Source organism: Malania oleifera, chromosome 6 (assembly GCF_029873635.1).
Source record: "Malania oleifera isolate guangnan ecotype guangnan chromosome 6, ASM2987363v1, whole genome shotgun sequence".
Classification (NCBI taxonomy): Eukaryota; Viridiplantae; Streptophyta; class Magnoliopsida; order Santalales; family Ximeniaceae; genus Malania; species Malania oleifera.
In genome coordinates, this window is record NC_080422.1 from 73,336,305 (window position 1) to 73,352,839 (window position 16,535).

The 16,535-nt window shown below is 37.4% G+C and overlaps 1 protein-coding gene and 1 non-coding gene across 2 annotated transcripts; one reads left to right on the forward strand and one right to left on the reverse strand.

Annotated features, from left to right (window-relative positions):
• Nucleotides 1–563: 563 nt before the first annotated feature.
• On the reverse strand, nt 564–669 carry LOC131158993 (small nucleolar RNA R71). The gene has a single exon (XR_009137608.1). It is a non-coding gene; the product is annotated as a small nucleolar RNA R71 (small nucleolar RNA).
• Nucleotides 670–7,917: 7,248 nt separating this feature from the next.
• On the forward strand, nt 7,918–16,072 carry LOC131157614 (respiratory burst oxidase homolog protein E). The gene is made up of 14 exons (XM_058111899.1): nt 7,918–8,977; nt 9,133–9,292; nt 9,955–10,003; nt 11,670–11,783; nt 12,376–12,798; nt 13,111–13,494; nt 13,611–13,706; nt 13,984–14,099; nt 14,206–14,376; nt 14,468–14,624; nt 14,722–14,913; nt 15,014–15,142; nt 15,283–15,361; nt 15,693–16,072. Exons 1-14 carry the CDS (start codon nt 8,377–8,379, stop codon nt 15,800–15,802), a joined length of 2,781 nt encoding a protein of 926 aa, XP_057967882.1. The 5' UTR covers nt 7,918–8,376; the 3' UTR covers nt 15,803–16,072.
• Nucleotides 16,073–16,535: the final 463 nt, after the last annotated feature.

The window sequence follows — 16,535 nt, forward strand, 5'->3', positions numbered from 1 at the left end:
TTTGAAGTCTTGATTGTGTGTTGCATGTTTATATGCTAGGTTTGCACTCTCTTAGTTCCTATAGATCCCGAGATTGAGAGATCCCATAGGTCCATTAGGGAGTCTACCTCTACTCCTGGGTCAGCTGAGTTGTCCGAACCTAAAGTCATGGCTGAAAGTAATCTAGTTCCTACCGTTCAAATCTCGAAACCCCAAGATCGCCACCAACATGTGGTGGAAGAGCAACCCCTTCGGCCTCTTAGAGACTACTTCACGCCTAACACATACACCTCACCGTCTTGCATCCAGTTTCCAGAGATCAAGGCGTACAATTTGAGATTAAGACTACCATCATCTCGATGCTTCACAACTTTTATGGGAATTCTACTGGAAATCCTTACAAGCATCTTGATGAATTTCCTGAAAATTGTTCCATCATCTGAATACTTAATTTCAGTGATGATGCCCTCTGATTTAGGCTTTTCACGTTCTCTCTGAAGGATAGGTCCAAATATTGGTTGAATTCCATAGGGCTATGCAACATGAGTTCTTGTAAAACTGCTTCCTAATTGGGAAGACTAACCAACTGTAGAAGGCCATCACTAGTTTCTCACAATTAGATGGGGAACAATTTTTTGAGACATAGGAGCACTTTAGGGACCTCTTGCACTAATGCCCACACCATGAAGTCCCTAAGTGGCAATTAGTTCAAACCTTTTATAAAGGATTAGCTGAGCGAGTTAGGTCCATGGTTGATGCATCTTGTGGAGGTAGAACCTAGCCAATAATTCTTAACAGCATGTTGTTACTGCTCGTAGACCATCTGAACCCACCTCTTCCAAACCTAAGGGAGTCTTTGAGCTAGCTGCAAGCTATGACCTTGGGTCCACTGTGCACACCATAGCCAAAAAGTTAACCAATTCTTGTCCTTAAGACAGCAACCACAACCTTTGGCATGTGCAGAGGTGTGTGCCATTTGTTCTGATCCTTTACAAACATGTTATAGTTGCCCCCATGTGCTTCCCCCACCTGAGCTTTGCAAGAAGAAGTTAAGGCTACCCATAATTGGTACAATAGGTCATCTAATGACTCCTATTTGAACACATACAATCCTGGGTTCCACAAGCATCCTAACTTCTCCTGGAGCCCACAAGCTCGGGGTTTTCAATCACAAAGATCTCAAATAACACCCACTGCTCCACCTCCTCACCTATACCAAAATTCTCAAAATCCTTCCTTGCCTACCCCTAGACCATCAGCTTTTTAGCAACCATCTCCTCCTTAGCCCAAATATGATTCTTTTCAAGAGACGATGTTGAAAGCCCTCAAAGGCATTGAGGCTGATAGCCAAGTAGATCGAAAATTACCCCACTCTCACTCCCAATCCATTTCCAAGCTAGAAGCCACTATGGGCCAACTAGCTACCTCTTTGAGTAGGAGATATGAGGGTAAATTACCAAGTCAGCCTCTAGTGAACCCTAAGGGCCAATTTGGGGTAAAATGCAAGCCAACTGTTGGACCCTCATTATAACATGAGTAACCTCAAATTGTAACCATTTTTTGGAGTGGTGGGGAGGTAAACAACAAGGTTGGGGAGAAGTTAGACCAAGGAAAGGGTGAGGAGAAGAAGAGAGAAGAACTTGTAGATGAACCATGTAATCCTCCTTCTCCTGGTCTAGTAGCTGATACTGAGACACCTACCCTCTCTAATGATAGAGCACATCCATATTATGTTTCTGTAGCTCCTTACCATGTAGCTCTTTATGCACCCTCTAAATCTAATACGGAGGCTACCACTGAGTCCATCATGGACATATTCCAACAAGTCAAGGTCAATATTCCTTTCTTAGATGCTATTAACAAGTGTCTGCATATTCCAAGTTCCTCAAAAACTTGTGCACGCAGAAGCAAAAATCGAGGGTGCACATAAACAAACAAGTGAGACTGGTCGAGCATGTAAGCTCAATTCTAATAGGTCACCTTCCTCCTAAAGTAAAAGACCACGGCGCTCCAACTATCTCATGTGTAATCAGTGATTACACTATTGATAGTGTTAACTGTATGACTCCAATCCTATTTTGATAAAATATTTTGTACAGATGGTAAACACACTATGGAAGCCAGGAGGAACACGAAGTACATACCAATTGGCTCAATCCATGGAAGTGTAAGAGTAGAAGGATAAAGACAATCCAAATTTTCAATTGTATTCTTGCAAATTAGGTTCGATTGTATTTACGTATATCATAAGATATGATGCAAAGCTCAAAATGACATATAGACCGACCCTAGGATGCATGTTTTTCATGACATATTCATATGCATTTGTCATAGGGTGGATCTGTATTTTATATGGATCATAAGGCTAAAGAACATGGCACTCGTCGACTAGCCACATTGAGTCATCAACGAGTGAGTGTAGTACACTCGTCGACTAGTGAGTCATCTTGTCGACAAAAAAATACTGAAACCCTAATTTTCTTAGATAGCCCACTCACCGTCGAATCCCTTACGTGATGTTTTTGGTATCTACTTGTCTTTTGTGCTTCAGTTTATCAATGTGTACTTTTGCTATTTCTGGATTTTACGTGGTTATTATTGACGCCGATATGTTGACTCCATGAGTCCAATCCTGTTTTAATAATGATAAATCACTTGGTATTTGATCTGTGCATTGATATTGTGATCAGGAACAATATTTAGCATGCACGAAAGGCTAGAAAGTCATACAAGCCATGAAGATTAAAGTATATACATCTTGGCACAATTTATGGAACTAAAACAGTTGAAGAATGAAGATACAAGCGGCAAGTTCAAGATTGTAATGGGAATGGGTATTTAGAACTGAATGCATTTACATATTTCATATGATTTAATTCGAAACTCAAAATATACACTAGACAGACCTTAAGACTCATGCATCTCATGAAAATCATTAGGGGATATTTATGGACTTTGAGAATTTTTTTAAAACCCCCGAAAATATTTTATAAAAGAGTAAAGAAAGAGAGCAAAATAGATTTTTGAAACTAAAATGAAAAAAACCAAAAAGTGTACTGTTCAGAAGACCGAAGTCCCTGGCCAAAAGTCTAAAGTGTCAACTTCAGAAAACTGAAGTCTACGCTCAGTCGTCTGAAGATTCAACTTCAGAAGACTAAAGTTTAAGCTCAATCGTCTGAAGAATTTCTTCAGAATATCGAACATTAAGTTCAGTCGTCTGAAAATTTATTAAAGAAACATATAAATAGGTAGAAGCACATCAGAAGACTGAACCTTGACTTCCGTCATCTGAACCCGCAACTTCAGAAGTCTTAACCCCAACTTTAGACGTCTGACCCTATATCCAATTCAATTTTTCAAAACTTTAAGTAACTTCAGTCGTCTGACCCTAATCCTCAATCGTATGAACCTGCGGGAAGATTAAAAATTTAATCTTTAGTGAGAGAACACGCGAGTTATTTTTTTAATCAAGTTGATCCAATGGTTTGGATTTATCCTAAGGCCAAGGTTACCTATAAAGTCAACCTCTAAACACTAGTACCCCAACTTTTGGCATAAGATTGAGTGTATTGAACGTTTAGCACAACTTGGGAGAGCATTGAACACACTGCTGAATTCTTACTTGGGATTTCAAAGCTTATACGTCAAGTCTGAGCTAAGGCTACATTGATCTTCAAAAGGGCATTCTAGCGATTGTTGTGCATTCAACTAGGTATTGAGGTTTGGTAAATCGATCTATTTGTTACTACTTATCTTGAAAGAGTTTTTCATCTCAAAATCTATCATTGAATATTATTTGAGAAATTGATCTTAAGTGTACTTATATACATATAGATTGTTTTAACAAGATCACTACTTGAGATAAGTTTTGCCAATGGTTAAATATTTTTGATTCAAATGTGTATTCATTTAAAGACTCAATATTTTCGATATTACAAAACCACTTGATTAAATATCCTTAGTGCTCATAACTATATATATTATTGAGGGGTATTTTCTAAAAATATTATATTAAGTTTTTTATCTTTGGAACACATATCATATATATATATATACATATACATATACAAAGATCATATTGTGTTTTGGATATTTGGAATAAAACTTATCGATCTAGATTTTTTTTGGAGAAAAACTGAATTACATATTTATATTGAGATCATTTAGTTGGATTCAATATTTGAAGTGGAGTAGTCATATTCTTTTAAACCAAAGAATATTTAAAACTCTAACTTCTCCAAAGCACTTACTTATATAATTATTTTGGGAGATTTGATCAAATGAGATTTTGTGAAGCATATCATTCATATAACGATTACATCATTACATACAAACTGAGCTTCAAGTTTTATCACATGGATATGTGTTAGGTTTTCCATTGTACTCACTAGCTTTGTTAGAAGCAACATTGAGTTGTTTTGCAGATTTCAAATTCTATATTGTAATCACGGTTCGGGTTGTGAACCGGGTGAAGAGGAAGTTGTGCCTCTTGTAAGTAGTGGATGTAAGTGAAGCTCCGTCCCAATTAAAGGAGTAAGGATTTAGTGGAATTCTTGAGTGGGTTGCTCAAGGCGAGGATGTATGCCTGGTTGACTGAACCTCGTAAAAATTGTGTTTGCCTTCTCTCCTCCCTTACTCCTTTTAATTTCCGCAACACATTTCATTACCTATGTCGCGTGTGTATATGTTGAATAACCCCACACCCACTTGATAACTAATTGGGTAAAATCGAATTTATTGAGATAATAATTTAAATCAATTTCATATCCCTGCAATTAATTTGTTAAATATATACATAGGGATTAAGTGATAAATAATCTTAAAGAAGTTAAATAAACCCAATTCGCCCCCCTTTTGGGATTGCACCTGAATTAACAATTGGTATCAGAGCGGGTTTACATAGACTTAACTGTTCATTTTGTAAAAAGATCACATGACACACATCGGTGTAAGTCCATTCGGTGAGGGACACTCGTCCACTAGACCACCTATTTTCTGCAGTGCAAATTACACCTACTGGAAAAGAAAGATGAGTATATATCTTTTAAATGTGGATTGGAAAGTGTGAAAAATTATTTCCAAGGGAAGCCATGTCCCTATGACATTAGTTGATAAGGTCAATGTACTCAAAACTAAAGATGAGTAAACTGAAATTGATTGGAAATCTGTGCAAATAAATGATACTGCAATAAATCTATTATTTTGTGCACTGGATGTGCATGTGTTCAATAAGGTGATGGCATGTAACACTACTAAAGAGATTTGAGAAAAAATAGAAGTTACATATGAAGGTACTAAGGAAGTAAAAGATAGTAGGATTGACATGCTCACTAGTGAGTATGAAGCATTTAAAATGACTGCTGATGAATCTATTCAATCCATGTACACTAGATTCATACACATCACGAATTCTTTAAATGCTCTTGGTAAATCTTACCCTACTTATGTGTTCAGAAGGTCAAAAAACCTTAGGAACTAGTTTTGGGGTGCAAAGAACTAGTCTTAAAATCACTAAACCGGCTATAGAAAAAAATCTAAATTGGTTTTTTAAGAAAAAACGGTTTGACTCAACGGATAATAACGGCGTTAGTTGTTACCGTTAAGGCCACGTGGCGGATTCTGCGTGTGCCGCGTGTCGGCGACTAGACACGGGTTGGTCAGCCAATCAACCGAGTCGGGTCATGCTCACACGTCACAGGTTTGGGCTTCTTGTTAGTGGACTGGGGCGCAAATCGGGTTTCTAAAGCGGGTCGTGGATCGAGTCATGGGTCGAATCATGTCAGCCGGGTAATGAAGACGCGTGCGGGCGCGTGGATCATATGACGCCGGCGGTCAGTGCTCTCACCGGCGAGTGAGGCGCATGTGACAAACGTTGTTTCGTCTTTTGGCGTGTGAGGGCACGTGTGAGGGCTCTGGAACTCTGTTTGAGATGTGATTTTCACCTTTGAAATCGTCTCGACATGAATGTTAGAATGGTATGCTCAATTTTGGATTTTGAGCAACTTTAAATCTAGGAAGAAAATTGAATTTCTCCTCTGTTCGCCTCTGTTTAGCAAATTTTGGCGTACCTAGATGCTCTGATACCACTGATGAGTGGAGGAGACACTCAGTCACTGGTTGTGACTGAAATTCAGTGAGAATCAATTACAAAAAACAATTTAATTTAATCTGAAAATAAATACAAAGGACTTCAAAAAACAACTCTCTCTCTCTCTCGCTCACTGGTTATTCACCCTCTCTTCACCACATTATACATTACATACGCACACCTATTTATAGCAAATTCTAACTCAAAATAATCAAAGATTGTGGGCTGGTTGGTGAGGTTGGTGGCCGCCGATCTTCAATGTCAACAGAAATGGGCTACCGGTTGATGAAGCCACTGTCATAAAATTTTGCCACCACCGTCCCACTATTCAAGTTTACTCCTCAACATCGATGAACGGGTGCAAGGGGTGCTAGTGTCTTTCCCTAACATAAAGAACACCAGAACTTGATTCCTGTGACTCGAACTTTGACTACTAGTTCCTTTGGTGTTAGATTTGACTTAGAGACCACTTAATCAGTAGTAATTAAGTGATCTAACTACACTTAGACAAATAAATTATTAGTGGCAACTCCCTAGACTTATTGACACCATATCTCACAGCCACCATCATTCCTACACTTTTACCCCATACATTGATTGACACTCCTTCCATCATTATATGTCTCATTTAATGGGATCGTCATCCCTTCGCATAGAATTCCCTCCCGGAACGTGTCGACAATAACATCAAATCTCAATACTATAATCATTCTCCCAAACCACAATAAAAATTAATCCATAAGCTAAACATAACCATAGCCAATTGTGTTGATAATATAGTTAATTTTTTTGTACTTATATATATATATATATAAGCCATATTTTTAAGTAATTTAGAGGGGACAAATCCAGAGAAAGAAAAAGTTGTTTCCTATATATAGCCTCAACCTTTTTGCTTTATCCATGTTGACGCATATACTGTCCTATTCATTTTCATCATTTTGCGAGATGTATGCATCCATGACGCATATAAATACACTATGTATACATATACTTCCATGGATATGATGATGAGCTGATCCGACCGACGGTGACGGAGAAGGAGGAAGAGATTAATTAGGAAAGACACAAGGGAAGGATAGCTAGCCGGCCTGAAGCCTAGCCCACTCAACTCGAAATAGTCATCATATAGAAGCGTGGGATGAAAGAAACGTAAAGAGCGTCGCCGTCGTAAAAACAGGAACATGTTCACTTCCCCCCACCGATGATTATGCCTTTGGAGAACTGTTGCATCCGCCGCAGCATTCTCCATCTCCACCTCAATCCCCACAACACCCCAATTCCACCCGGCCCACTCATCATTCGTTGTTTTCACACGCGTTAAATTAATTAATTACTAATTACTCAAAACTAAATGTTATTAGATTAATATGATATTACTCGTGGCCCTTTTTATTTTTTATTTTTTGCCGGCGAAAACGTTTGCACAGCAACGACGCCTGCGAGACTCGTCCACTACTATACTACGTGCATGGTGAAATCTTCTTTCTGGTACTCGTTGTTAGCTAGTTTATTATTTACAGCATTTACAAAACGACAACGCACTGATGTAATGTGTGAGATCGACTTGACCCACACTCGTACAAACTGCTTTAACAATTACACAAAAAAGTGATTAATTAATGGTCTTCTGGTTGATATAATGAGTTAAAACTTTGATTCAAAAGAAAGGATAAAGGGAAATACCTACCGAATAAAAATGAATTAGCTGCTGTGTAGCCCAAATTCAACATGAATTTTTATTTCATGGGGCATTTAATTAATTGCTAATATATATTGGAGCGACCTAGCTAGCTAATCTAGGTCATTAGGCTAGCTGGGATTTCTATTTTTATTTTTTAGATTAATTAAGAAGGAATACGTATGAGAGAGAGAGAGAGAGAGAGAAAGAGATTAATACATAGGAATATGTCTCTCTCCCAACCACTGGGGTATGAATATCACGATGGGCTGGGGGGGAGAGAAGCGTTGAAATCGTGTTGGAGGATCGGTTGAGAGGTGTTTGTTTTAAGATCCTTTGGCACGCAACTCGCCCTGCCGCCCGCCCCCCTCTCCGTCGTCCTTCTCTCTCTCTCTCTCTAGAAATGCATGATACGACCTTAATTCAATTGTGACAATTAGAGAGAGCGAAATCGATTGAGGGAGAAATAACAATAAGCTGTCGATCAAATAGCAGGTACGCGCATTCACAGAGGAGAGAGAGAGAGAGAGAGAGAGAGAGCGCTGCCCACGTTTAAACACGCACATACGCATACAGTTAATAATACAGGGGGTTGGGGGAATAACGAATTAAGATAGAAGGAAAGAAAATGAAGTCGCCGTCTTTCGGAAGCAGAGGCAGCTCCAAACGATCAAACTACAGCCGCGCCTTCGAATTCCCCCCTGACGATCCGGCTGACTCCTCCGGCGACTACGGCGTCGGCGGAGCAATGCTACCCCTCTTCCTCAGCGACCTCCGCCACCACACCCACCCCCACCACCAGGAGCTAGTCGAAGTCACCTTAGAGCTAGACCGCCACGATGATTCCATTCTAGTCCGCAGCGTCACTCCCAGAGCCCCAGAGCCAGTTGCCGGCAAGGATCGTCAAACCCTGGGCAGTCTCCTCGAGAGAAGCCTCTCCGCCACCTCCAAAATCCGCCGTAAATTCTCCTGGCTGAGATCCAGCTCGTCTCGGGCGTCGTCCGACATTGAAGAGCCGACGACCGCGATCTCCGCCCGCGACGCTCGGAGGCTGAACGCCAAGCTTCAGCGGACGAAATCGAGCGCGCAACAGGCGCTGAAAGGCCTCAGATTCATCAACAGAACAACGGCCGGCACGTCAGAGGAGCTGTGGCGAAAAGTGGAGTCGCGGTTCGCGTCGCTGGCCAAGGACGACCTCCTCGCCAGAGAAGACTTCGGTGAATGCATAGGTAGAAACGGTGACCGGCCGCGCGCGCGGTTAATTAATTAATTCATCAATTGAAGTGCCAACCGAAGGAGGTGTTGAATTAAATGTTTTTAATTAATTAATTAAGTCTGCATGAACAATATATATTTGATCGACGAGTGTTCGTGCTAAATGCAGGAATGGTGGACTCGAAAGAGTTTGCAGTGGGAATCTTCGATGCGCTGGCGAGGAGAAGGCGTCAGAAAATAGGGAAGCTCACGAAAGAAGAACTTTACGAGTTCTGGCTCCAGATTTCAGACCAGAGCTTTGACGCTCGCCTCCAGATTTTCTTCGACATGTAAGAATTCACACTCTCTCTCTCTCTCTCTCTCTGGAGCCGCTCGCTCGATCCACTGGAAGCATGCGGCTTCGCGCCGCGTGTTGCGTAAATTTGTGTTTGTTTGGACCCCGAGAAATAATTGAATTTCCCTACGCTTTTCCTTCTGGAGATTTCTTTCTTTGTTCACGTGAGGTTTTGTTTTCCTGTCTTTAATTAATTAATAAATTAAATGTAATTATTCAACATAAGTTTGTCTTTTCTGATGAAGACTTGAACCAGGTGCGACCGATCTGGTTTTCCAGATTTTCCTCTCATATTAATTTCTTTCTACAGACTTGATGAGTCGAAACCATCTACGTCTTAGGCCCACCCCATCCCCGCCCCATACCAAGTTCAACTGCTACTGCTTCACTAGCTCAAAAATTTGTTTCCCCCTTTCTCCTTCTCGTCTCAATTTTCTTTTCTTTTCTTTTCTCATGCGTGCTGGAAAGTAGAACTGTACTGTCTTACCTTTGAATGCATGCTCTTTTTTCGTATATGGCAAATTTATGTATACACATGCGTCTGCAATTTCCTTTGTATGTTTGGAGGCGTACGTCTCTAGGAATCAAAATCTTAGCTTAAGCAACTGCCAGTGGTATGAGTTTTCTTTTTTGCCTTTTTTGTTGTTTGCTTTGCAGGGCAGATAGCAATGCAGATGGAAGAATAACGAGGGAAGAAGTACGGGAGGCAAGATTTCCTTAATTCCATATGACCTTTATTTTTTTTCTGCTAGGTTAAATTGTCTTTCATTTTTGTGATAATAGAATAATGTTTTAGGGAATTAGTGGGGATCATGAATTTGGGATGCCAAAAGTTTTTGGCATGTCCCCACATAAGTGGGTCCCATGTGGGGTCCAACACATTTAAATTTATAACTTTTAATACTTTTTATTTTAAAATACTACGGACGTGATATTTTCGAATGCGTCTAAGCAAAACATCACGTGTAAACTATACAATATGTATAGACCTTATACCTAACTGGTGTCTAGTAATTAAGAATCAACTCTAGGAACCGAAATAGAATTGATTAATTCTTATTCGTAACATTTATTTTATAGTAATCTTATTCTAATTTTCATTTTATGTTGGAATAGGATTCTCCCCTTTACTTATATTTTGATTCTTGACTTTTACTCTAAAATCAAATCCTAATTTCTAAAGACACGGTATTTATTATAATATGATAACTTTATAATATAATATAATTTATATTACATAAATTTAAGAAATAATGTTAATATTATGATATCATTAGTAATCTTTTTTATTATATATAATAACATTAGATGTTAAAATATAACGATATACTTATGTATGATTATTGATTTATCAGAGTATTATTGATAATCTTAAAAATAAAATAAAATAAATTTAATAATGATATAGTATAGAAAAAATATAATACTACTGTATATTAAATATGCGTAGGCACATATATATTACAATGTAATATTATATATAATATAATATAATATATATCATATAAATATAAAAAATAATATTAATATTATTACATCATTAAAATATAATAACCATTATTATTAATATTTATATTATACGTAATAATATTATAACACATAAAATAATAATATAGTTAAAAGAAAATAATAATAATAATAATAATAATAATAATAATAATAATAATAATAATAAATATGATAAAATAAAATAAGCAAAGTATAATGAAGTACATGATTATTAAAATAATTTTATTGTAAAATATTATTTATTATATAGCTTAATAAAATAATATTATATAACCATTCTATTTATAATATTATTATTTCATGTTAAATTAATTGAATACATTTTTTATACTAACTAGCCTCATTTCCGATTCCTATGTTTATATATACCAAACACTATAATATAATTCGATTCCGATTTTTTATTGGACCAAACATGAGAGAAGAATCTTGCATTCCACTTCCAATTCTAGTGAATTTCGATTTCAATTCCGATTCTAACTGTGAACCAAACAAAGTGTCTTTTTAAAATGCCTCCTAAGATATTATTTTGGGATGGCTAATTCTTCCTTCTTAATCTTACTATACAAATTACATATTTGCATGCAATAATACTATGCAATCACAACTCAATGATTGTGGGGTTCACAATCATGGATGGTTGTGATTGCACAATTGTTAAAAATGAATGATTTCCATATATGTAAATACTCAAGGTGATTATGCTAAACTAAATAATTACTTGTCTACAAAATGCCGAACTTTGGTGCCACCTTGATTGCTTAAGCAATTGGGATAATAATGCATATAACTATATAACTATATATATACACTAATATGAATAAATGAGCCTCACTTATTATACTTTTATCTATTTTGTGCAGCTTATAATGCTCAGTGCTTCTGCAAACAAGCTATCTCAATTGAAAGAACAAGCTGAAGAATACGCTTCATTAATAATGGAAGAGTTGGACCCAGAAAATTTTGGGTATATAGAGGTAATCATCCAGTATTAATCATTATGTTCACTTGCAATTATAGCTCCATAGTGTATGCAATGCTCTACTTATTGTGAGCCGTTTGATTTGAGCAGGGCTGGTTGATGTCAATGATGTCTATGGCATAATGACATTCCCGAACCTTTTATGTATAGGAACCCCTTATATTTGTCCATATTCAAATAACCGATGTTAAAGCAATTCAAATGAGCCTTTACTTAGTAGGCAAGTACACTTTCCAGAGCAAGAGCAAAAATTGGGGGCAAAAAATAAAAACAAAACCTACAACGAAAGTTGTTTTGAATGTTCTCAAAATTTGTATCAGTGAGAAAGTGTTGGTTGGCTTTGCTTTGAAGTAAACCGTACTGCTGTTGGACAATAATTTGCTACTAGAATACTTAATATGGCCAAACAACTATAAGCATTAAACGTAATAATGTGCTAAAGATAAAATATATATGAAATTCATACATTTAGAAAACCCATTAATAAACTAGTTATTGTTGTTTACTTGGTCCATTAACTAAGTGAAATACATCAGTTTCATCTCCACCTAATAGCTGCGTGTTCACTTTTTTGTCGCCCATTTCAGTTGTGGCAGTTGGAAACGCTGCTGCTACAAAGAGACACCTACATGAACTACAGTAGACCTCTAAGCACGGCTAGCGTGGGGTGGAGTCAAAACATTACTTCTATCAGGCCAAAGAACATTTTGAATGGAGTCAGCTTCACCATCCGGTATCTCATTTTAGAGAACTGGCAAAGGGGATGGATTATATTGTTGTGGGTGATGACTATGGGTTGCCTCTTTGCCTGGAAGTTCAATCAATACAAGAACAGGGCAGCATTTCATGTCATGGGTTATTGCTTGACCACTGCGAAAGGGGCTGCTGAGACTCTTAAGCTTAACATGGCTCTCATACTCTTACCGGTTTGTCGAAACACTTTGACATGGCTTCGATCCACAAGAGCAAGGCTCTTTGTCCCTTTTGACGATAATATTAATTTCCACAAGGTAAGAAATGTTACATTGATTGCAGTAATCAGTTGTGCTCCTAAATTTCAGCCAACTCTTGCTTATTTGTTCAACCCCTACTATCTTGTGATATATATGGACTAGATGCAATCCAGAAGTTGAGCATGTTAATTTAATTTCTTCTGTTTGGTTCTTTAACTGAGTACTGCAGCCTGCAAAGCCATTCTTATTATATATCAAGTTAAAGAACTATATGTACACACAAACATTTAAAGAAACCTCCCCGGACTCATTTAAGAAAAATTTCCAATCTAGCTAACATTTCCTCTTCCTTGCATTTTGCTTCTACAGATGATTGCTTGTGCTATTGCCATTGGAATCCTTCTGCATGCAGGCAACCATCTGGCATGTGATTTTCCCCGCCTGGTTAACTCGTCTCCGGAAAAATTTGCCTATATATCCCCTGATTTCAATAACAAGAAGCCGACTTACGGAAACCTTTTGATTAGCGTTGAAGGTGTGACTGGGATTGTTATGGTGATTTTGATGGCCATCTCATTTACGCTAGCCACACACCGCTTCCGGAAAAATGTGGTGAGGCTACCATCACCCTTCAACCGACTGACAGGCTTTAACGCGTTCTGGTATTCACATCACCTTCTCAGTCTTGTCTACATTTTGGTGCTTATTCATGGAACCTTCTTGCTTTTCGTCCATGAGTGGTATCAGAAAACGGTAAATTTTGGAATCCTGTTTGTTAACAATTATGATAATTCAATATTGGACCACGTTCTGAACCTGTAGTAATGAAATTTGAGTAACACAATTGCGCCATTTTATTGATTTGCCAGACATGGATGTATATCTCTATTCCACTATTGCTCTACATGGCTGAGAGGAGTCTGCGAACACGTAGATCAAAACATTATTCAGTTAAGATATTGAAAGTAAGTAATTATCTTGCTCAAATATTCTTCTTATTTTTAGTTTTCTCATTCAGTCTGCCTGACAGGCAATGAAAAGTGGAAGACGCCTTCAAAATAAAGTCATCCAAATGAAATGATAGAAAAATACAATTGTTGGACAAGAATTAAATATGTAAATGTATGGTTTAATTCATATAAAGTCTTTTCCCATGGTGGGGAGGGAGGAAGAGACTTACTCTCACTCTTGCCTTAAATTTATGTTTGTAGAACTTTCACCACAGCTCCCTAATGTTTACAGGTTTCAGTACTTCCAGGAAATGTCTTCAGCTTAATCACGTCCAAGCCAAACGGATTTAGGTACAAAAGTGGGCAATATATATTTCTACAATGTCCAACAATCTCCCCGTTTGAATGGTAAGCATGATCCAATTTATACTCATATATTTGTTCCCATTTTTCTCTCTCAAGCGTTGTATGTAAAGCACTAAGCTACTAAATCTTGCAATATATATCTCTGCAGGCACCCTTTTTCCATCACTTCAGCACCAGGAGATGAGTACCTTAGTGTTCACATCCGAACAGTGGGAGACTGGACGCAAGAGCTGAAGCGAGTATTCACTGATACAAATGATTCACCATCTGTAATTGGTCGAGCAAAGTTTGGTCAACACGATCATGTGGATCAGAAAGGGTAGCCTCATCTAAGCCAAATCTTAACACTGTTAAATTTAGAATATAACTCATCCAATTAATATATAGATATATATATACATCAAATGCAGATTGCCCAGATTGCTTGTTGATGGCCCATACGGAGCTCCGGCACAGGACTATCGGAACTACGACGTCTTGCTCCTTGTGGGGCTTGGCATTGGAGCAACCCCATTCATAAGCATACTTAAAGATCTCTTAAACAATACTAGAACAGCAGAAGACATGGTACCATTCATAACCTGGAGTAATATTTTTCTGCATTGTCTAAACTACTTCTTTTGGGAAGTTCCAATCATTGTTTGTTGTTGTATCTGTGGTTTAGGATTTGAACACAGAAACCAGTAGATCCGATGACAGCCAGAACAGTTTTACATCTTCTAGTTTAACATCAAGTGGTGGGAAGAAGAAATCACAGAGGGCTACAAGTGCCCATTTCTACTGGGTCACCAGAGAACCTGGATCCTTTGAATGGTTTAAAGGAGTAATGAATGAAGTTGCAGAAATGGATCACAAAGTACTGCATACAAATATTTAATCATGGTTATTAGGTCACATTTAGCGACTGTTTATTCTTTTTCTTTCCTTCCTTTTCTAATGGTTACTCCTGTGAAAAGGGTCAAATTGAGCTGCACAACTATCTTACGAGCGTTTACGAAGAGGGCGATGCAAGGTCGACGCTGCTCACTATGGTCCAAGCTCTCAACCATGCCAAGCATGGGGTTGACATCGTATCAGGCACCAGGGTAATGATCCTTTATCACCTTCATATTAAGAGCAAATACACATAGCTCGGGGATTGGGATATTACTCATAGCTCATGAGCATGTAGAAGGGACGCCCCAAAATTGGAATTAACTAATGTAAATACATTGATTTGTTGCAGCTAAGGACACACTTTGCAAGGCCGAATTGGAGAGAAGTATTCACCAAATTAGCTGCAAAGCATCCGTGTGCCACAGTAGGTAAAGAAATACCTTCCCCAAAATATACATGTTCATATGCATTCACATACTGATAGCTCGCAACGTTTGACTAAAATAATTTTTAAGATGATGACAAATACATTGATCAGCCCACAAACATGAACCTTCCACCATGTTCGGAAATTGAATGAAAATAGGAAGAGAAATATATATATTAAAAAATCTGTTTTTTCTTTACTTTTGGTAGCAAGGAAAAATGAAAAAATAAAATAAAATAAAATGCATAGTACTGTTAATATTTAATTTTCTTCATGTTTAATTATATCTTATATAAAAATTTAGATAGATGATGATGATATATGAAATGCAGGGGTCTTCTACTGTGGGATGCCAGTGTTGGCGAAGGAGCTGAAGAAGTTATCCCACGAGCTAAGTCACAAGACCACCACGCGTTTCGAGTTCCACAAGGAGTATTTCTGAAAACATAAATTCATCCTGATTTTTTTTATATATTTTAATTTTGTACTCTTGTAAATTATTCAAGTTATTATACATACATTTATACCCCATTGCCCACCACATATGAGCTCCACACCTGAAGAAAAATGTAAATTAAACGCAGTGATATATATATATAGACAAATGGTGGTGATGTATCAAACCATGTACAAGTACAAAGCAGAGAATGTTTTAATAAAAATAGGGTGGAGAATTCAACGGCTTCTAACCACCTTCACGATGCTTTCCAACTACTTGTTAACAGCCAATTCCGTTGACCATATGCATCCATATATAATGCATGCACGTAAAATATATATATACCAAAGACTTTAACGAAGACAACCTGTTATATAATTATAATAATAATATTAATAATAGCGGCATAAGAGGGGGAAAGCATCCGAGCAACCTTACAGGCTTAGTTTTACTGCCTTTTTGAGTTGACTTTGTTAACATGCTCATCGCTACTAAGATTTTTATAATGAGAGAAAATATTCTGCTTATTAATTTATTGATACCCATATGAGAGAATCTTTTTTTTTCTTTTTCTTTTTTATGTTTAGTTCTCAAAGAATGTAGGAAAGAAAATAAAATTATTTAAAATCAATCAATAAAAATGACTTTAAGTACTATTTAAATTTATTTCTTCTTAATTTTTAATCACCTTAAAATAAATTTTCATTTTCAGTAGTTTTTAATATGAATAGAAAAT